Source organism: Corvus hawaiiensis, chromosome 13 (assembly GCF_020740725.1).
Source record: "Corvus hawaiiensis isolate bCorHaw1 chromosome 13, bCorHaw1.pri.cur, whole genome shotgun sequence".
Taxonomy (NCBI): domain Eukaryota; kingdom Metazoa; phylum Chordata; class Aves; order Passeriformes; family Corvidae; genus Corvus; species Corvus hawaiiensis.
Window position 1 is genome coordinate 11,206,231 of NC_063225.1, and position 22,051 is coordinate 11,228,281.

A 22,051-nucleotide genomic window follows, 5' to 3' on the forward strand; every position below is an offset into this window, starting at 1 on the left:
ATGTGTATTCCCCATTGCTGCAGCATCAAGAATACATTAAATATAGGGAGAACATACTAATGGATTTTTTAGCACTGAATCCATTTATCTTATCTTTTTAGATATGGAAAATTTCTTCAATCGACTGAGGCAGTTGAAGTATGAAAATTAACACAGAGATTTAATAATAATGTTAGATCAAGTGCTGCTAATTTCCAGCACAAAATATTGTAATTGTGTCATATGAAATTACTGAAAATCAAATATCTCCACAATGAGCTCTTTGTATTGAAAATAATAGTCACTCTTTGTACTAAAAGTCCTTACAAACAAAAAAAGCAGAAGATCACTTACAATCTCTGCAGAAGATGCAGGGTTATAAAACCCACCATATTTATGCAACTTTGATGAATCAATATTTTTGAAGAGTGTTTAATTAGAAACTGGACCTGATGACTTAGGTGGTTCTTTCCAGTCCTATGTTCCTAATTAAATAAAAAGCAAATGCTGGCAGGCATTGATTATTGGTTTTTCCTCAGGAAATGAATAACCAGCCACATGCTGCTAAAATAATAAGTCAGGAAAAAACAAACAAAAAACCCCCCACAGGTTGCCTCTATTCTAGAAAACACTTCTGGTTTCTAGTTTAGGTGAAAAGGAAATACTACTGCTTGTTTCTGTTTGATTCCTGTAATTTCATTAGAAAAACTGCAGAAAATTAGCACCTTATTTTATATTTCAGTCTCATTTCCTGCTTTGTTACACGTAATATACAGCAAAGCAAATCTGTCAAATGGATAATTGCCTGCTTCCACGCTTGAAGGGGTTTATTCCTAAGGGAGCAGCATTTGCTCGGCAAGAAAACCTCCAAATACTATGTTGGCAAAGCTGTTCATGCCATAAACCTCCAGCATAACTGCTCCCATTGTATCTGTATTAGTGGGAAATCACATCTTAAGGATTAAGCAAATTTCAGATATTTGTGATTTATACTTATTTATATTTATACCTTGCTAATCTAATCTAAAGTTTATATTATGCGGACACTTTAAACACTAATTTATAGGCTTTTAGTATATCACAAAGCATTTAAATTGTGTTCTGATGCACAGTGCTCTTTTAAATCCCTGTTTCTTGAGGAAAATAAGGTGCAAGGCAGGTTGTGATTTCTGTCAGGCTGTCTGTCAGCTCCCTTCAAATAATTTCTGATCCTGTTGGCCAATTTCAATCAAATTCAAACCAGACTTCTTAAATTCCATTGCTTTATGGGACTAATTATTTCCCTAACTTGCTGTGCTAACCACTAAATTGATTAAGTATTAAATCTTGCAAATAGAAGTTTGTGTGCCTATGTTTTGGCAGTAAAATATGCAGCTTTATGTGACAACTGAGTTTGAAAAGTTGGTTTAATTTAGATGCAATTGATCTATATAGTAATTGTGGTTTTCTTTTCATGCAAGAAATTAGGCAAAATTTCGGTTTCTGTAAGAGGAAAAAAGTGGTAATGAAGACAAGCTTCTTTGTTCCCCTTCTATTTACAGAGACGAATTATTTCTATTTTTCCAAGCTGTGGTAGAATCAATAAATCAGAAAGTCTCCCTGCACAGAAGCCTCTCACTGAAATTACAGTGGCTTCTATTTTTTCTTCATCTTTTCCTATGTGATTCACCTCCAGAAACACCTGTTTGTAGAGAAAAACACAGTTCCTTCCATGGAGAATATTCAAATTCCCAAAACATGTGTTCTGTTTTGGCTGGGGAAATGTACTTAATTTTTAGTTACAAATGCCCTGAAGTTAAACTTATTTGTTTTACAGAGGACAGCACAGAAATTATTTCTGCAGTGGCATCAATCCATATGCCTGTGAATTTATTTCTAGATACAGTCAATCCAAGATATGTTTGGTTTTTGTGCTTTGGTCAAAGGGATTTTAAAAGAGATTAATGAAATCGGTAATTCCACAGTCCAGTGTTCTCAGTGCAAGGATAAAGCGCTCCAGAGGAGGGAGCTGTCCCTTAATATCTGGAATTGGATGGAGGGAATATGTTTTTATTGGCAAAGCTGTGAAAAAAATAATTTAATCTTTTTTTTGTTATACTTTAGAAATGGGTAAGATGATAGGAAATATTTAGCATTTTTGCATTATACATGGGGAAATTTGTTCATCATTTCAGTTTCTGTAAAAACATTAATGATTACTTTGATTAAAATATAATTTTACTTTTGCAAACCACAAAAAATTTAAATTACACAGAATTCAGGCTGGTTCTTTATCCAAAGTATTTACAGTATAAATTTTGTTATGAAATTTACTCTGCACTTCTTTTTGTGTCTGAATCAACTCATTGGAGTATAAAACCTGTCCACTGCTGGAAAGATATTATTCATTCAAGTGGTGTATTCACGTCTTGTATATGAAAAAGACTATTAGGAAATCTCAGGAAAAAAACAGAACTGCTAAAGAAACTGCTTTTTCACTCTTTTACCCATACCAAGCCATTACCTCCACCTTAGTGCTGAGCTACTTGGTGCTGCTTCACTTCTTGCCTCACGTGTGTCTGTGAGAGGTTTCATTTATTACTTAAGCAAATTTATGAGTAACTGCAGAGTCTTTTCTGCTCAATGTGTTAGGTTTGTGGACAGATGGAGCACTGTGTGGTACAGAAATGTACAGTAGCAGCAGAAAGAATTTCTCAGCTGTGTCAGAAATCAGAAGAATTCCGCAAGCCCTTCTCACTGTGTAACTCCTACAGGCCTTAAAAGAGTTTTCAGCTGACTTCTGCTGGATTCAGACAATGAGAAATTAATCTTATAAAGCAACTCAAACTTTAGCAAAGTTCTTTACAGATCTCAGAAGTAGAGTCAGGATTGTAACGTCACTCTGTTCACGGAAGTCAAATGCCCGGAACTCCTTTTACCTCCTGAATCTTATCATATTATTAACGTATGTGTCATAGTTAATGCATGTGTGTGTCCAGATTGGTTTTCTTATCCAAACAGGGCCATTAGGTGCTTTAATATTCCATATCCTGCCCCTCGCCCCCTGCAAGATCCACAACTAAACAACAGAATCTTTATGTTTAAATTCTCCCTCTTGGAAAGAGAATTGACATGGAAGAACACATTCTACTGACTGTAGCAAGGATATATATTGATCTCAAAGCAATTTTGCTACCCCAGAAGAGCCCACTGGAGCAAGGACGCCCAGTCGTCCTGTCCAAGGGGTGACGTGCCCTGCTGGCCCGTGAGCCAGCCCTGGCTGGTGACAGGCCCCACGTGTCCTGGGCTGACTGACCAGCACTGTTCCAGCTGCCCAGGTCCAGCCGAGCTGTCACAGGACACCATTGTCCTGCTTGTTTGCTGTTGCTTCTCCTCTGGGATCCCTCTGCTTCCAATGCTTGTAATACTGCAGTTCACACGCCCTTTAGTATTAAGTAGCATAATTAAAAAAAAAAAACAACCAGGTCTTTATCGATTTGTGGAAGCAAGTTGATGTTAAAGCAAGGCAGTGCTCTGTTTAAGTCATCATAGAATAGGTTGGGTTGGAAGGGACATTAAAGCCCATCCCATTCCACCCCCTGCCATGGGCAGGGACACCTTCCACTATCCCAGGTTGCCCAAGACCCGTCCGACCTGGCCTTGGACACTTCCAGGGATGGGGCAGCCACAGCTCCTCTGTGCAGCCTGTGCCAGGGCCTCCCCACCGTCACAGGGAAGGATTATTCCCGATATCGCCCCTGATCCGCGGACAGGGCTGGGTCAGGGCAGCAGCGCTGTGAGGGCAGAGCTTCCCCCCCGGCCTCGCTCCCCGCCGTGCGCGTGCGCGCGCTCCCCGCGCATGCGCGCGGCCGGTGCGGGCGGCGCGCGCCGGCGCGGTCCCGGCCGGGCACATCCCGATCCCGGGCAGTGCCCACCGGAGCTCGGAGCGCTCGGAGCGGTGTCTGGGAGTCTCCCGGTCACCTGCCCGCAGCCCGCGGGGGCACCGCAAGACAGGGGAGCTCCCCCCCGAGTTTGCCGCGCCACAGGAAGTCCCTCGGACCTGTCCGAAGTGGGGCCGCGGCCGCTCCGTCCGCTCCCCTGCGCGCCGTGTGCGGGCGAAGATGCCGAAGAAGAAGCCCGGGCCGATCCAGCTGAACCCCGCTCCGGATGGATCCGCCGTAAACGGGACCAGCTCTGCAGAGTGAGTGGAGCCGGGGGCGGGGGGTGCGGGCCGGCCCGGGCCGAGCGCTGTCCGCGGGGTGCGGTGCTCCCGAGCCCGTCCTGCCCCGCACCCGCCCGGCCCGGCTGCCACAAACATCACAGGCGGGGATTCCCGGGGTACCCCAGGGTGGGAGATACTCAGAGTCTCCTCCGCGGAGTAAGTGGATGGAGCCTTCGGCAATAAACAAACTTCTGTCACATACGCGAGGGAAAAAAAACCTGGTGAAAAAACAGGGGGAAACTTGTATAACTCCTTTCTCATAGTCCATGATGGTGTCTGCTGGGTTCTTAGCTTATATAATTACCTAGTAATCCCCAATTACATGTTTCCGATGGCATATTTCATAAACGTGTGTGTGTGAGAATTTATGCTGGAACCCGCAGGTTTGTAGAAAAGGTGTTTCGTTTTGTTTTGCCTCGTCCTTGGCTTTAACCCAAACAATCGTTAGTTTGAGTAAATCTGTTCTTCACTAATTGACATGTTGTGCTGGGTACGGCAGAAACAGCTTCGGAGCTCCTCTGTGTGCAACACAAGCATGACACTGTAAATGTGGGAAGGGCTGAGCTAATCACGGGGACACTTCTGGGGGAAAAAATACTGAATATTGGATGGTTGCATGTTGCTGATGAAGCCTCTGTTGCACGTTTCTCACGGATGTGGGTGGGCAGGGTGGCCTCAGTCAGGCAGACACAACACCAGCACCTCGAAGTGATGAAATGTTACAGAAGGTTTTCATTTGAGGTTCACGGATCGCTGTTCACACCTTGATTTTTAGACAAAGGTGTTAGGCTGGCTCTTCAGTGAGCCTTGAAACAAAGGTGCGTCCTGGAGGAGCACATTCCTGCCCCTGTATGGTCAGTTCGGTCCTCTCTGGGAGATGTAAACTGAGCTGCGATGTGCTGTTGTACCACGGTGACAGAGAGGATGTGAGGCAGGCTTGCAGTGACATGTGCAAGTCTTGGGCTTTAAAGTGCTCTGTATTCATCAGTGCCACATTTTCAGACAGGCTCAGATCTCGTTTAACCACCCAAACATCTAAAAAATAATCAAACAACCGAAACCAGATCAACCACAAAAGAACTGTAACCCCAAAACCAAGTAAATACCTCCCGAAAAATAAAACATTCAGCATCTAGCAGCTCCAGCTGTGACATTTCTAGTAAACTCTTTTGATGATTAACTGAGAGATGAGCTGTTTAAAAACTGTTCTTTGGCAGAAGTTACTGATTGTATCTAAGCATTATGATATGAATATTACACAGCTTTTGTTCTGGATTGAGAGGGGGAAAATACTGTTTTTTTAAAATTTGCTTGGGTAGCACTTTCCAGTCGATTTTCTCAAGGCAGTTGGGAATATGTTGATTTAGTCTTCAGGGATCTCTTTGCATTTTAGTCTTGTTCTACAGAATAAATCTGATACACCAATCATTTGCTGCTTGTAGTACCTGATGTAAATCACCTTGCTCCTGATATACTCAATATCGTATCTCTTCCCTCAAGAAGTGTCATTAATTTTAAATTGCTTTTATGTGTATGGTACTAATTTACTTGTTGGAAGCCTTTGGAGACTCCTGGGAGTGCTGAGTCTTGTTTGCACTGATGAACTGCCTTGCTTCATTTTCTGCACTGTGTGTTGATTTGGCTGGGGTCTGTGTGTGTGTTCCCCAGACTTCTGATGTGTGTCACACACAAGACCTTATGCCCAGCTTTTGCCAGGCTTAGAGGTGTCTAGTATTTTTAAAAGAAGTAGCTTAATGAAAGTAAATTCAGCAACCAGTTGTCCTATATACAGCCAGGATTAATTAATCATGGAAATATCCCCTCATCCTGCTAATTTTAAGCCCTCATTGTGAAAGATTTCAAATAGCAAAGAGCAGTTGCATCATAATTTGGAAATGTTTTTGAAATTAAGTTGAAAACAGTTTTGTTTTTCATTTCCTTAATCTGTAAGGTTGTTTATTTTTCTCCCCTCTTCTGCTCTGGGTTTTTTCCCCCTTTGGTCACTGGCTGAATTCCTCAGTAAGGTGTTTGTGAGGCTGTTGTGCATCGCCAGGCGTTCCAAGTATGCCGTGCGTCCCTGCACTGCCATATTAACACTTTCTAAAGCTCTGAGCCTGCTGTCATGGAATTTTGGCTATAATGAGGCTCCATTTACTCGTTACATACACAAACCTGTCCTTCTCCAAATGCCTCCCTGCTCTTCAGAGACGGGAAAGCATGGAAGGAGCTCAAATGACTTGGCAAAGCAAAAGGGAAGATTCCAAGCGAGGCGATGAGATTCCTGTCTATAAGTGCATGAAGGACCCAAGCATCCAGAAGGAAGGAAGTTATTTAGGCCCAAAGGCAATTTTGGCACAAAACCAAACGGATGTGCATGGGCCCTGGGGAGTTGTGTGCTGGAATTCCGAGACTTTCTCACTGTCAGAGGGGGAAGGTTCTGTGACTTATTAATGCTTTTAGGAATGAGCACTTCTGATACTGTGACTTCCTGGCAGAAAGGAAGGGGAAAGGGAGGAAATGAAAGAAGGGGCTGGATGATTCAGGATGTCCTGCTTCACATGTGTGTCTTGTCCTCTGTTTTCATCCTTATTTGGTGATGGGAACTCATTGACTGAAGCAAGGGAAAGCTTATAGCATGTGGTGTAGGGCTTTAAGAGTATGCAGGAGGCCCAAGTCTCATGTGCATGACTCTTTTATCTTTTTGCCTTTCTTTTTCTCTTTTTTCTCCCTTGTTTTCTTGGCAAGGTAGTATAAAAGGGAGTTAGGGCACTTAAAATTAAATACGTGTATCCCAAATATTTTAATGAAAATTTCACAATGTTTCTCTCCAACAGTAGATTTTGGTACTTGTAGCAATTACTTAACTACAACATCCTGTACAAATAATTTTTCTCGCGGGCCTTCCCAATCCCTGGCTCTGCCCAGTTGGACAATAGAGACAACTTCTTGAAAGGTTTTCCTGTGCCCTGAGCTTCACTTCTGTTTCTGACACTTCCCGCAGAGTTGCGGTTGCACAGAGAGGGCTGAACCTTTCTGCTGCTCTGAGCTCTGTGCTGCCTGAGCTTCTCACACTGAAACCAAGATGACACTGGCCAGCTGCAGTCTAATTTCATTCTGCTGCCTTCAGAGCTGCACAGATATAATTGTGCGAAGCTTCTGCAGAGAAAGGAAAAAAAACCTAACCAAACCTGAATGAAAATTAATAGAAAGAAAACTCTTTTGGCTGAATGATCTGGGATAGTTTAGTGTCTTAATAGCCAAAAGAAACAAGAACAAATCTCCAATTTATGTATTTATGTTTCTTTCAAACTTCTGACTCCCTGTTGCTTTGAATATCTGACAGTTTTCACCCAATCTTTTTTTCGCTAAAGCCAACCCAGCCCCAGAACATGAAGTAGAAAAAAAAGCAGGTTTTGAGATAATGCCGCTTTCTGTATTAGAATAAGTTTTTTGTTCACATGAAAAGAAAGGTACTTCTTGAAGTTCTTTAATTGCATCTTTAAAATAAAAAAAAAAGTCAGAGAGAAGGGTCAAACTAACTGCTCTGAAGCATTACATTTTACCTTGTCTCAGTAAATCAAAACAACTTTCCCAGCTTGGGTGTTAAAACATAAACTTTCCAAAAGTGCCTGGGATTTGATTAAATACAAAAATGGAAACAATTCTTTTTAAAAATTGAGCGCCACTGACTTTTATGTATTTTATGAGCTTTGACATGGTGGGATTGAAGTGTATCTTTTTTTCTTTTCAAAATATAACTGTGTGTCTGTTTTAGCAACAATTTGTGTCTCCCAAATCAAGCCTGAGCTGTGATGTCTGCAAATCTCAGATGTGAAGTGGCACCTACAATAGGAGGTTTGTGTATAATTAGATAAAACTGTTAGCAAAAAAAGTAGACAACAGAATTTGCATCTTCTCTGAATATGCTGAATAGAAATGGTTCCTTGAGAGGAATTTAAGATGCTGTCCATAGGTTTTTACCACCTTAGGAACTGTATTTTTTTTAAAAAAGAAAGAAAATCTAAAGCAAACTGTGAGTGAAACCAGGTCATCAGGCACAATGTGGTTTTTCGGGGTTTTCTCTTTTTAAAGCCTTAATTGTAGTAAATCTGTGCCTTAGAACTGTTCAAGCCAGAGAGTAATTTTGCAAAAATGGGTGACTGCAAATTCCAGTCATAGGTTGAGTATTAATTCATCAGCCTTTTCTTGTTGTTGCTGTTTATTCTGGTTAAATTGCATTTAAGGAAGTCTCTGAATGGCTGGTGAGACCTCTGAGTGCAACTCCCTGTATTTGCTTGGCAAAGAAAAGTTTAGGGGTTATGCAGAACTGGTTTGCACTTCAATTTATATTACAGTTTGCAATACACAATTGCTCACTTACTGTATATCCTGCCATTTTCATGTTTTTCAGTATCTTTCTCAAGGGAGCTTCAATTTGGGTTTTTTAGGAGTAGAAGGGCAGGCTGTGTCCCATCAGAGGTATGGGGTTGTGGGACTTTAGGTTTGGGGTTTTGGGCTTTAAGTTTCCATTGTGGACTCTTTCCCAGTGCATCCTATTCCAAGAGGATTTGTCCTCCATGGAGTAGTTTTTTTAATCAGTTTTCTTGGATGCGCGATTAGATAAAAGGAAAGGAAGATTTTCACAGAGTTGTTCACTTTAATGCTTGCAGGGTCATTTCTGCCTTCCTCTGGGGGGGATTTTTTATTTAGTTTTTTTTCCCCTTTGGAATTCCTTGGACTTCAGGGGAGCTTTGTGCCTGTGTGTAGTGTTCTGGAAGATTAGACCCTAGAATTTTATGACTGATCTGGTTGGATTGCAGTTGCATTCAATATACATGTAGAATTACTGCAAGCTTGTAAATATTAGGGGGGAAAAAAAAAAAGATAAAGAGAAACTTTTTTTAAAATCCCCTACTAATGAAGGATTAATAAAGCTTCCAAATACATGTGATATGAGAGAGTGCATTTTAGATTAAAATATATTCATGCATGGCTTTCTCTTTTAATGTGCTTGAGCCTGGCATAGTCCTTCACTGAATTAGAAATGCCATTTTAATGTTACTTAAATATACTAATAGAACACATGATCGGTTATAATAAAATAACGAAAAGGCAGAGCCTGCAGCACCTCATGGACTTCTATTATTTCTGGATACATGTGCTGAAAAAAATTATGACTGAGTGCACACCAGTAGTACAGAAATTAATGTATGGGGCACGTTGACCTGTGCAGCTCTTTCTGGTTATAGTCAGCTTTTTGTTGACAATTATGGATGTAGGAAGGATTTTAAGACATTTAATACTGTCTTGTTATGTTCAGTCAGTTTTAAGCATAATGATGGTAATGGAGGAATATTTAGTTTCTAAGATACGTCTTTTTCAAAAAGCTTAAATTGGTTTAGGGGAGTTTAAAAACTGGGTGTAAAAGTAAATGTTGTTGAGGAAATGTGAGGAGAATGGGTGGTGAGGGAAGTGCAGCTGTACTCATGGATCCAGCTGCTTTTCTTGTCCTTTAAACTGAGTCTGCAGCCAGTCACAGAGGTGTGATTTCACAACAGAGCTTGTGCAAGATCCTGCTCCTTCTCCAGAAGTCTCTCCTCTCCTGGCTGTGCCCGAGTCTGCCTGGTGCTGCTGCTCTGGCTGAGAGCTCACCCACCAGAGGAGCCCAGAGGAGTTTTCAGAGCTCTCTCCACCAGCATTGGGGTGGCTACACGGTCGGCTTGCCCAGGGAAATAATCCCGCTGAAAATGTGCGGTATTTTCAGTTAATTTGTAAATGGGTTACTTGGGAATGAGTGGCTTGGGGCAGAATGGGACCATCACCTCCCCTGGCAGGAGCCCAGGCCTTGGCAGGATCAAGTGACACAGCACTGGGAGCCTGAGAGGGACTACTGAGAGATGCTGGAATTCAGTAATTACAACAATTTCAGAGTAGCACATCTTTTAATTGAGTAGTCTCAGGTCTCTGTCTCAAGAGGAACAAATCACCTGTGAGACCTTCCGGTGTTATCTCGTAGCCAAAAACAGGGATTGAGACGGTTGGCGTGAACCCAACACGTAGTTGAATTATTTACTGGTATAACAACTGTGCTGCTGTTGTTAACCTGGAAAAAGGGGTTTTGCATTAGCACCAACTTAAAAAAAACCAAACATGCAAACTGTGGGGAATTTACATGAGGCAGAAAATACACCAGCCAGTTTTTAGAGTGGATTTTGACTATGTATTTCACTGTATACAGGAGAAACATTCTGAAATGAGCTGAGAAAGGAATTTTCTATGAGGTCTGATAAACCTTTCCATCTTACTTTTAGGTAGTTTATTCCCTTTCAATTACTAAGTTCTAAATTTTCCAGTAAAAAAGCTCCTCCCCCTTTTTGCCTATGTTGCCCTTTTTACAGCTGTATTTGTTCTCCCAGCATTGCCCTGGGGGTTGACTGGACTGTGTAAAGTGTGGAAATTCCACTGCCAGAACACCAGAATGTCTCTTGGAGGAAGCAGTGTGAGCTGGCGAAACTGAATATTTGGGGATCATGTTCTTTCTTCCAAAGACTTCTTAATTTAATTTTTTTTTTTTGAGGAAGCAGTGGGTCTCTTTTTCTAAACTAATTTCTAAACTTGTGTTGCTAGAAATTAGTAATCAGATGATTCCTGCTTTGATACATGCTCAGTATTACTCAGACAAAGTCGTGGTTACACTTTGGAACAAAAGTGCAAGGCTTCCTGCCCACGGCAAGGGAACAACTGGGAAAGGCTCATTCAGTGCTCAGCATCTCTTGGCAAACATCTGTCGAGGAGCCTTTGTCATCCTGAGTCTTGCCTGAGCAGGAGGAGAGTGCATTCCAGCAGGGAGAAGTTCTGCTGACAGCTGAGGATGGGATCTCCACCTGGATCCAGCCTCCCCACAGGCATCCAGCAGCAGGAAGTATCAAGTGGTGTCCCTGACTGGGGATGCAAAAGGAATAAGGATGGAAGCAGATTATTTTACTTTGCATCCTGAGCACCAGGATGGAGATATTCCAACAGTGTGGGATTCTTTGGATGAACAAGTATCTTCTTAAAAACCTCCTTAAGGGTTTTTAAAGCAAACCCTTGAAACTTCCTGGCAACTCTTCTCCCTTTCTTGCAGGGTTCTGTACAACTCAGCATTGTTCTGTGCTTTTCCAGAACTTTTTTCTGTGTTGGTGGGAAGATGAGTCAGCAGATTGCAGAATGCATTCTTTTGGGAAAAAAATGTTCTCTTTGGATATAGATATGTGACTATTTCTGTATGTATTGGTACAGTCTATTCATATATTAAGTAAAAGTTACCAATTTCTTTTGCTAAATGGCCATGCTGACAAATGTTCAGTGTTATGCAATCCATCCATTTGAAATACAGGCAAACCTTCCATCCCTGGCTTCCTCAGAATCCCAGTTATGGGGGGTTTTGTCTGTTTTCAGACAGTTTTTGGCAGTTTCTTTTCCTGGTCCCTGGTGTGGTAACTGTGGGTCTGGATGGAATTTGTCCTGCTGTGCTGCGGGCTCAGCCCTTGCATGGAGGAGTCTCAATTCTAATCCTGGCCTTTTCATGAGCCTTGTAAACTGATCTTGTAACTTCATCTTTTTTATTATTGTAGTGTCCCTCAAAGGCTGTGTAGCTACCACATGAGAGAGTTGGGAAGATACTGTTACTGTAATTACTGCATGTGTTCATCGTTTGTTTTTATCATTATATTTAACTTGTACTTCAGAGACATGAAACAATGGAAATGCACGACTTGGGCAAATATGTGTGTCAGCTGATGTTCAGAATTTACAGTTCTGTGTATCCTCTGTGTTGTGCTTTAAATATCCAGTGAAGAAATTCATTTTTCTGTCCATAAGGAAGTGTTAATTGCCCTGTGGTTCCTTTATCCTGTTGATGTGTAGTGTTGGCTGGGAAAAATCAGTGATGCAGAGGCATATGAAAGGGAGATGGAGAGCTTGGATTTCTGGTTCTGAAGGTTTGGCTGTAGAATTTCTTGACTTGAGATTACAAAGTTGATTTAGGGCATATTTTGAATGCAGCTCTACAGTAAGTCCTGAGGAAGCCTCTTAACTCAGAAAAAAACCCCAAACTCCCCCTCTGTGGCATTGTTTAGCCACATAGCTCAATATGCCAAAGGGGTGCCTGAGGCTTGCTGGCAGCTCCTGCTGCCACTCAGGACAAAGGGCTGGAACACGAAGGGATGGCTGGGAACAGCTGCAAAAAATCTGGTGGGAAGAGGCACCCAGGGCATGAATTTGGAATCTCTTGTGCCACTGCTGGCAGCAGAGGCTTCTCTGTCTGGTGAGCTCTGCCTTCAGCTCACATGTGTCAATTGACGTGCTTTGCCTTAGTTGAGAAAAATGCAATGTTTCATGGGATAGTGGTGAGGCTGAAGAGAAGGAGAAGGAGGCTTAAAGCAAAGATTCCCCCCCAACAGCTCAGCCTAGAGGGAGCTTTGGAAGTTCAGCTGTCCTGTTGGTTGGAGACTCAACAGGAGACTTGAAGTTGTGTCACCTGTTTTCTTCTTTAAAACACATGCCTTTCAGCCTTAGAAAAATGAGAATTTACGTTAAATTAGGGTAGCAGGATGCTCTTCTGGACAGAGCAATGGTTTTCTAATAGTTTTGTTTTACATGCCTTTTACTGAGAAATAGATTTTAATTGAATGTCTGCCTCTTACTGGGTATTTTTTTTTTTCCTGGCAGTATTAAACTTCACCCCATGCCCTGCTATGTCACTGCAGTGTGGAAGTGGATAGTATGTTAGATATTAGGGAAAAATTCCTCCCTGTGAGGGTGGAGAGGCCCTGGCACAGGCTGCCCAGAGCAGCTGTGGCTGTCCCTGGATCCCTGGAAGTGTCCAAGGCCAGGCTGGACGGGGCTTGGAGCGCCCTGGAATAGGGAAAGGTGACCCTGCCCATGGCAGGGGGTGGGACTGGATGAGCTTTAAGAAACCAGTCTGTGATGTTCAGTGATAAATTCACTTAGAAATCCCACCTAAATACATGGGAAATTTTTAAAGATCCTCTAACATGTTGCAAGGATTGAAAATAAGCAGGGGTTGAAAACCAGTGTATTTTTCCAAAACAGACTCCTTTGCATTTATAGGGAATTTGGATTTTTTTGAGTTGTTGCTCTAACTGCAAGTTTTATGAGACTGCACTGGAGTTAGCCCAGACAGACACCTGTACTCTAAGCTGGGAGACTTCTGGAATTACGTTTATCTTCCATGTTATTCTGTGAACTGCTCTTTGTTAAAGGAAAAGTTTAATAAGAATTTGTCTTGTTGCCCGGGTTTGGCAGAGTCACACAACATAGTAGTCTGTCTTCTCAAAACCACAGAATGTCTTCATGTTCCTAATATTTAATTTCAGCTCCCTGATTGAGGTTGTTCATGGAAATTTTGTAGTGAACTGCCTACTTTCTTCTCTAAATTGACAGTTGTGTGGGCTTGGGGAAAGCATTAATGTCATTGTTCTGGAAAACAACCCCCAAGCTTTGTATCCTCATGCGACAGGAGATCTGAAAGTGAAAGTACTTTTTGATGCTTTTACTTATGCTAATTGTTCAGCTTGCAGCACTGATAGTAATGCCTTTGAACAGATATTTGACAAATTACTGGTAAAGACTCTGACTTTTTTTCTTTTCCCCCTGCTACATTTTTTTCTTCTCTCTTTGAACTAGACTTTAGAGTTGAGTAACAGCTTAACTGTAGCCTTTAGGGTTGAGTGTATGATCAACTTAGCACTAACATGAATTTAAAAAAAAGCTCCCAGGGATTTGGAGTACCAGTGTTAATTAAAGACTTATTTTCTGTTTTTTGTTACGCCATTATGTGCTAGCAGACTAAAGGCAGCATTTCTCTTCCTATTACTGCTTCCAAGAGAACAAGTGTGTTCTAAAATGTTAATGCATCTCCTCCAGGAGCGCTTTCCTCAGTGCTGAGGTGGCTGTCCACAAAGCCAGGAACTGAGAATCTCCTCATGCCTTCTGTCCATCTTTGTGTGCTGAGTGCTCTCACTCTGCACAATCTGTTACTCCTCCCTGCCCAACCTGCATGTAGGAAATACAGGTTTGCTCATTGTCCCTAACTCACTGCTCTGTCCCTGCAGTGCCCAGCTGTGTGTGATGTGCACATGTTTGCAGTGGTTATAAATCATGGGGGGTTGGATGTTTAAAAAGAAAATCTGAAAAAAAAATCTACAACCAGCCCTTAAAGGAATAGTGTGATGGGCTCAAAAAGTGATCTGGTGATGGGATGGTGTTTGTGACACACCTTGTCTGTCCAGGGATTTGTGGATAAGACCATGTGCATGTCTGGGAAGCAGAGAACAGGATGTTCAGTGCAGCAGTGACTCGAGGTGTTGCTGTACATTTATTTGGGCTTGTTGTGTCCAGCCAGGATTCTTTTACCCAAGCACAAACTTTTGGCCATTGTCAGAAGGTGAGGGACTGGGGGGAGGTGAGAAGTTAAAGATCCCAGATGAGCTTGCCCAGGGTAAGGTGTTCCTGAGTCTGAAAAACTCCCACATCCCCACGGTGTGATTCTCCTTGGAAAACCTTTCTCACCTGCACAACATGGCAGCAGAAGGGCTGGATGTGGCTTCCCCCAGAATCTCAGATGGACAGGGAGAGAGCTGAGGTTTCTCCACACCCATCAGGGGTTGTTGCTTGGGGAAGGTGGGCTGCGTTTGTGTGCTCTGAGTTCTCTGCGTCCTTTTCAAACTTGGGAGGTTACAGAAGTGCCACGTGGCCAGGGGGATGCTGCACTGTCAGAATACTTCCTTGAGTACAGAAAGGAGGAAGTAATGTGACTTAACAGGAAAGATCCTCTCTGATCAAATGTGGGTGGAGAGAATTCCTCCTCTAGGGCACTTGGTACCTTGTGCCACCCTTGGAAGAGAGAAAGAAACAACCAGCTGTCTCAAAAACTTGCCCTGAACATGTATTTTTTTAACTTTCCATTTAGTCAGGAAGAGAGAGATCTTGCAATAATTGTGAAGACACTGCACTGTGTGCAGAGGTGTTGTCTGCTGGCTGTGCAGGATATTTATCCTTCCTGCCAGCTGAGTAGGAAGGTGTTTACTGATGGTGTTCCCTGGAATTACGCTGTTTCTTTAACAAATGGAGGAAGCAGCACTGACCTCTCTGTGGCTTCATCCCAGGGATCACCCTGTGGAAGCTGGATCCCATCCCTGGTGCAGTTTAGTATGTGCTTGGCTTTCAAACTGCTAGCAATAAATTAAATGATAACCTATTGCTTTAGAGTAGTGCTTGGCACCGTGGAGCCCTGAGCTGATTTGATGATTTCCTGCTTTGATGGATGCCTGGCAAAGGCGTAGTGCCTTGACAGTGAAAAACACAACTCCAAGACTGCAGCAGGTAATGGTGATGAATTTTAATAGGAATCTTTGTCTCTGAATAAAAGTTTTATGTAAGATTAAGTAACTACTAGTGCTCCTGGAGACTTTAGCTGCCAAAGTTCCTTAATATTTTCATGGTGCCTGGTGATGAAGTGTCTGAAGTATTCCCTCTTCTGTGTTCTGTATGTGCTGGTTTCATTCAATTTGTAAAACTTCTGTGTAATGATTTACTTTTCCACCTGTTTCTCTGTGCTTTGCAGCTTGCTGTGATGCTTTTATCTGGGGAGGGTCCAGGTAACAGTCTCAGTTACCAATTAGGGGAGTGTTCTTACAGTAGTTGGAGTTAAAAACTGAAACTACCAAAGTCCTGCCTCCTGGAAATGCTCAGAGTAGTTTACCACCACCAGTTTTGATGACAAAAATACTCTTATTTACCTATTTGCATTTTTAATTGATTAATGTCTGGTCCTTCAAGCAAAGGACCAGAATGAAATAAATCAGTTCTTTCCTGATGCCTGATATTCAGTTACCATAAAACTAATTATGGTTCTGTTCTTATCATAAAACTAACTGCAGATGTTGGTAGTTACATTCTGAATAGTGATTCTGACAATTTATTGGGTTCATATCTTTCAGATTAATTCACTTTATAGTTAGGGAATTGGTCCTAAAAATCTGAGAACTTTATTGCTCGTCACTGCAAGTAATGAAGGTTTTACCATTAGAACTTAGAATGATCTGGTGATTTTTACTGGTGGTCACAGTCAGTGGAGAAACCTGAGGTGCTGAAATTCATGAGATCAATACTTTCCCATCTGTGAGAGCCTTTGGAATCTCTTGACTTGTATTCAAGCAGGAACCCAAGCAATAATTCATAGTTTCAAGCAAGGAAATGCCTGTTTTAAGTGAATGCCAAGTTTATTTAGGTTGAAACAGGCAACTTATAAAAAAGAACTTCATCCAGACAAACATTAGACTAAATAGATGTGATAAATGCTATCCTAGCAATTTTTTTGTTCCTAAAGCATCAGCATGACAGTTGTTTGTTCCATCACACCAGCATTCTGTCTGCTCCAAGTCATGTGCTCGAGCATCTCTGTGTTGTCTCCAAAGCCAAAAACCCCCTTCTGCCTGAGAAAAAAACTGAATAATTGTTTCCTTCAAAGCACAGCAAGGAAAGCCTTGTTGCATCCTTTTTCTGTGTTTCTTTTTTTTTTTTTTTTGTTTGTTTTGGTTTTTTTTTCCAAATGGACAGCCCTGCCTTATTCAGCAATCCTTAAAATGACAGCAAGTTTCTTCTCAAAACTTGTAAATTATAACGAAGGCATGAGTTCTGTCTTCTCACAACAGTGATTTTCCAGGGTAGAACATGGAGTTTGTGTCCAGCATTCATTGCTCTGGATTTTATTGTAGGAAAGTAAGGGGTGCTTAACTTTGGTTCAGTTTTTCTCTTGTGATCACAGTGTAAGAAGAGCTGGTTCAGGCATGTTCTAGGAAAGACACACCTCACTTTGACTTCAGGCTGGGATTTGTTTGCTTCACTGGGTGCATTTGAGGGGGAAAAATAATCTGGTGATAAATTATTCAGTTTTGAATTTCTGAATTTCAAAAAATGTGTTTCTTTCTTAACGATTAGCCTTTAAAACAGGGTCAGTAAAACAGATTAACTTGGATGCCATGCTTATGGGGATTCTTTAGTGGGGATACTCCAGGATTATTGGTGTTTGATTATACAGGTATCAAATATGGTATGAGGACAGAAATAATGCTTCTCTTTAAAAGAGAGTATAAAAATCATTTCATTTGGGTGCAGATACTTCATTTTTAAGCTAAGATAGAGACAGCTGTGGTAGTATGACTGCAGCACAGTAAGTACACGAGAATTTCCTCTGTCAGACTGCTGAGGATTGGAGCAGCTTTGCCAAATTGCATTTGCCCAGAGTGAGAGTTTTGTGGAACTTGCTCACCAGTGTGCCCTGGTCATCTTATGCTTGGAGTGATAAATGTCACATTAACTCACTGAGCAGAACTTTCCATCAAAGGTCTCATTCTGTTTCCTCTGTTTTGCTCAATCACTTCCTAAGTGAGTGTGGCAATGACATCCTGTCCCTTGGATTTGCACTGAGTAACGGAGTCGGAGCGGCGGCGCTTAAACCTTTCCCGGGATCGTGGAGTAAGGAAGAGCTGGGAATATTTCGTTTTCGTAAAATAATTGCCTCAGTTGAACCTTGCACACAGTCCAGCCAAGGTTGTTTCCCTGCCTGGGAGTGCAGGCTCTCTAATGAGTGAGTTGAGGGGTTTTTATCCCATCACTCTGTCTTTCAGCTGAGTTTGTTGCTTGTTTGTCATTGTTTCTTGGAGCATCAGCCTCACATCCTCTCTGCTGACCAGCTCCTCACTGGGTGTGAGGATGTCCCTTTGTACAACATATTTTCAAAGTGAACATTTTACAAAGTGATGAATAGAAATAGTTTTGATTACTGGTGAAATTTAATTAATTTTTTTAATGGAAAGTAGTTCCATTCTTCATACTTCCTGAAGAAATAGATTCTTTTCCTCAAATTCTTCATCCTAGCAACACTATTGCCTGGGAACATTGCATTATATTTGGCAAAGCAAAACAGGTATTTGCTGTTAAATATTTACTCTTGCAGCAACGTATAGTTGCAGTTGGAAGCAGGAAATTTTAAAGGAGCTTTTAAGTTGTCATATTGGAATGAAGTGTTTCCATAGGAACTGAAGTTATTAAAATGTTCCTGGAAAACTGAACTTGTGTCTGTAGTTCCAAACTTAACTACTGTATAAAGTTTTGTTTTTCTATTTTTTGTTGCTTAAAGATGTTAAGACGAGGTTTCCAGAAGATGTGTCCTTAAACAAAATTAAAAATAAGCTTAAAACCTTTGGGCCAAAGACTTATATTTCCAGTGACTGTGTTTTGAATGTGTGTTTGGCTGGGCTTGATGACTTTGTAGTGATACCAAAATAAGAAACTTCTGAATGAATTATTGGTTATACAGTTATGTGAAAATCAGTCAATAAAACATTTAGGCAAACTCTGTAGGAAATTACAACACAACCTTGAAAACACACAACTAAAAATAGCGTGGAGTGCTGTGCTGTAATTCAGGAACTCTCTCTGACCAGAAATGCAGAGTCATTAAGCCACTCCTGGAGGTGGTGAAACTCAACATGCATGGATTTGGGCAAGACCTCACGGATGGGGAAGCTGGGTATCATGTGTTTGCCATTGTTTTATCTGAAATAAAACACAGTTTACTTAAATCAGAGTTGCAGTGACACATCTCATGGGGGTGACTGCGCAGGCTGGGTCCTTCTAAATAACGTGTGCAGGTGCAAAAATGGAGTGATTTAACTCTGACCTCTGTTCCCTCACTCTTCCTCTCACAGCACTGCTCAATGCTGCTCTTCTTTCTTGTGCAGGACAAATTTGGAAGCGCTTCAGAAGAAGCTGGAAGAGCTGGAGCTGGATGAGCAGCAGCGAAAGCGCCTGGAAGCATTCCTCACCCAGAAGCAGAAAGTTGGAGAGCTGAAGGACGATGACTTTGAGAAGATCAGTGAGCTGGGAGCAGGGAACGGTGGTGTGGTCTTCAAAGTGTCTCACAAACCCTCTGGCCTCATAATGGCAAGAAAGGTGAGGGGCTCAAAAAGAGCAGCTGGGGGATTATGTTTATTAAGGACATTGTCTCTGAAATACAGTGACTTTATTTAGAGAAATAATTCGTGTTGGTACACAAAAATTACTATTTAATGCAAACTTTCAGAGAAGAGGATGTGTTTCCAAATGTAGGAAAGGCTGCACTTCCTTATCCTACATAAGCTTCCCAGTTTTTCAGAAATAGTGTCACACATGTTAGTAATGAAAGGATGGGCATTTGTTCCTCCCTTTTCCCTCTCGCTGAGGAGTAGAAGGCCTAAAAGAAGTTACTGGAAGTTAGGGAAAAGTGGCAATATTCTGTGTTCTGGCCAATAAGTTTAGATGAATGGAAAAGGTATCACCTCTCTTAAGAGCTTCCTTCACACAGGCACAGACCAGAAAAGGGCCTCTGGATGAGACTGGAGAAGAAAAGAACTCAAAGAAATGGGAATGAGGGAATGCCCTGGAGTTCAGTGACATCTCCTGTTCTGTAATTGCATCCTGGGGTGCAGTTTCTGTGCAGGAGGGGATTGTCCTTCTGTGAGAGTATTTTTCATGCTTTACAACCTGGGGCAGTTGTGACCTAGTTTGCAAGAGAACTGAGATTTTTTTTTAACTGAAATAGCTTGATGTTTTAATTCTCATTTTGTTTACATGAGAGGCTTTCACTTCCTCTCAGTATCCCTGGGAACAGAACACTCATCCCAGGTCCCATGGTTTTACTACAGTGGGTGCTTCCATTTTTTTTGATTGAGAAGTTGGAGACTTAAGATATTTCTTTTTAAGAAGAGGACAGTGTTATCTTCAGCAAAACTAAAGGAAAATGTGCATGTGCTGACTAAGAATAAACTATGCTCAGGACACTGGCAGTTTGGGGAGAAGCAAAGGAAAACGCCCAATTCTGAGGTGTGAGAGTTAAAAAATACACAAATCACTGAGGTTTTCTTGAACTAAATCAATCTAATTGATTTTTTGTTTTTCACCTACTGTGGGTTTAACCGGAAATTTTGCCCAATTCGTTAATATTTGATGTAACTGAGATGTTTGCTGAATTGCAATTTTTCTTTCATCTATTAACTGAAATTCTCTTTCCATAATCTTTCCTTTCACAAGAGAAATACACTTGTATTGTATGGGATAAACAGTCTAGTGGGGAAAAAGCACTGGGGAGTTTTTAATTGGAGGTTCAGCTCATTCCTTCCACTAATGCTTTACAAACACCTGTACAGATATTTTTCAGCAGCTGCCTCTGAGTCAGTGCACCTTTGACACATTTCCCTAAGGAAATGTGCTGAAACAAAAAGTTTCTGCTGGAGAAGGATTTTGTGGAAAGAGGATGAAATTCCTGCGTTTTCATGAGTGCTGTGTTTTAGTGTTTTGCCTTGGCCACTAAGAAAACAAGGATGGATTATTTTACAGATAAATTGTAGAATAATTCAGGTTGGAAGGGGCCTCTGGAGGTCCTGAGATGCTCAAAGCAGAGTCAGCTCTGAGATCAGAGCAGGCTCAGGGCCTGCCAGGTATTGAAAACCTCTCTGAATGGCACAAGTAAATCCTGAAGAGTGGCTTCTTTTGCAGTTAATCCACCTGGAGATCAAGCCAGCCATCCGCAACCAGATCATCCGGGAGCTGCAGGTGCTGCACGAGTGCAACTCCCCCTACATCGTGGGCTTCTATGGAGCCTTCTACAGCGACGGGGAGATCTCCATCTGCATGGAGCACATGGTGAGTGCTCAGAAATGGCATATTTACTGGGGATTATTCACTGAGCCTTCCTGCAAGCCCTCAGTGCCACCAGCACTGCAGTTGGCAAAGTTCACTGCTCGACTAAAGATGTGGTTTGGATTTACTCTGCAAATCCGAGGTTGGGATTGATAGGAGCTGTTTTATCGCCTTCTCCAGTGTCTGCCCTGTACAAATGTGGCCTCCCAATTGCTTCTCTTTTATCCTTTTGCTGTATTTCAAAATATTTACCCAATCCTGCTACTTAAACACTTGTTCTGATTGGGGTTCAGCTTTGTTTTTTCTGCAGAATGGACCAGATCACTCTGATACTGCAGCTATGCAGATTCTAATTTTTTCTTATTTATATGAATCCATGTTTTGTCCCTTTTCCAAGTTTTACAGAAAATGCAAACATGAAGAAAAGTGAACAAGCCCAGAGGGATCTTACACAACTCTTTTAATGCCAAAAAATATTTTTAGCTGTGTTTCATTTTAATACAAAGTACACATTCTTTTCGACATCTGTTTGCCTTTCTCCAGCCATATGGACTCAAAACATGAAAAGTAAATTTTCTGTAATTAAAGGACAGTCAAATTTGTTTCCTCACTTGGTAGAGGTTTTTAACAATATGAAACACAATACAGCTGAAGACCTCTTTATTTTTTCCCTGAGAAGAACTGTTTCTTTGGAGAGAAGCTGTATTTTTTTCTGGAAAGTGCATGTGATTGTTTTAATGCTTCTCTGGTCCCTCAGAATTTTTAGAAGGAATCGATGGTTGCTTAGGAACGAGCGCTCACGATCCGGGTTTCAGGCATGTGAGAGCCAAAGGGAAGGTGTGCATCCCCCAAAATACAAATTCCTGCTGGGAATTTGAAAGTTAAGCTCTCAAAATTGAAGGGAAGAGTGAAAAAGAGGAAAGTAGGTGTTAAAAAGCACTGTCTGGGCATTGTTTGAGATTATATTAAATGTCACAGATGTGCACAGCTGCAGTTGCTAAAGGAGCTTGTGTGTTATCACATTCTAGAGAGAGATGGTGGTCCAGGAGATCATATGGAGAAATAAAAGGCCTAAGGAGCCTCAATTTATTTGTCAATGAGAAAATCACCAGCAGCAGTCAGGGT

General features: G+C 41.7%; 1 protein-coding gene across 1 annotated transcript in view; it reads left to right on the forward strand.

The window, feature by feature from the left end:
• Positions 1-3,837: 3,837 nt before the first annotated feature.
• Positions 3,838-22,051, forward strand: part of MAP2K1 (mitogen-activated protein kinase kinase 1) — a 33,325-nt gene continuing 15,111 nt past the window's right edge. The window contains exons 1-3 of the mRNA XM_048317393.1: positions 3,838-4,159; positions 18,991-19,201; positions 20,783-20,929. Coding sequence (XP_048173350.1) covers positions 4,080-4,159; positions 18,991-19,201; positions 20,783-20,929 — 438 coding nt within the window. The 5' untranslated portion in view covers positions 3,838-4,079. The remainder of the gene's footprint in view (positions 4,160-18,990; positions 19,202-20,782; positions 20,930-22,051) is intronic.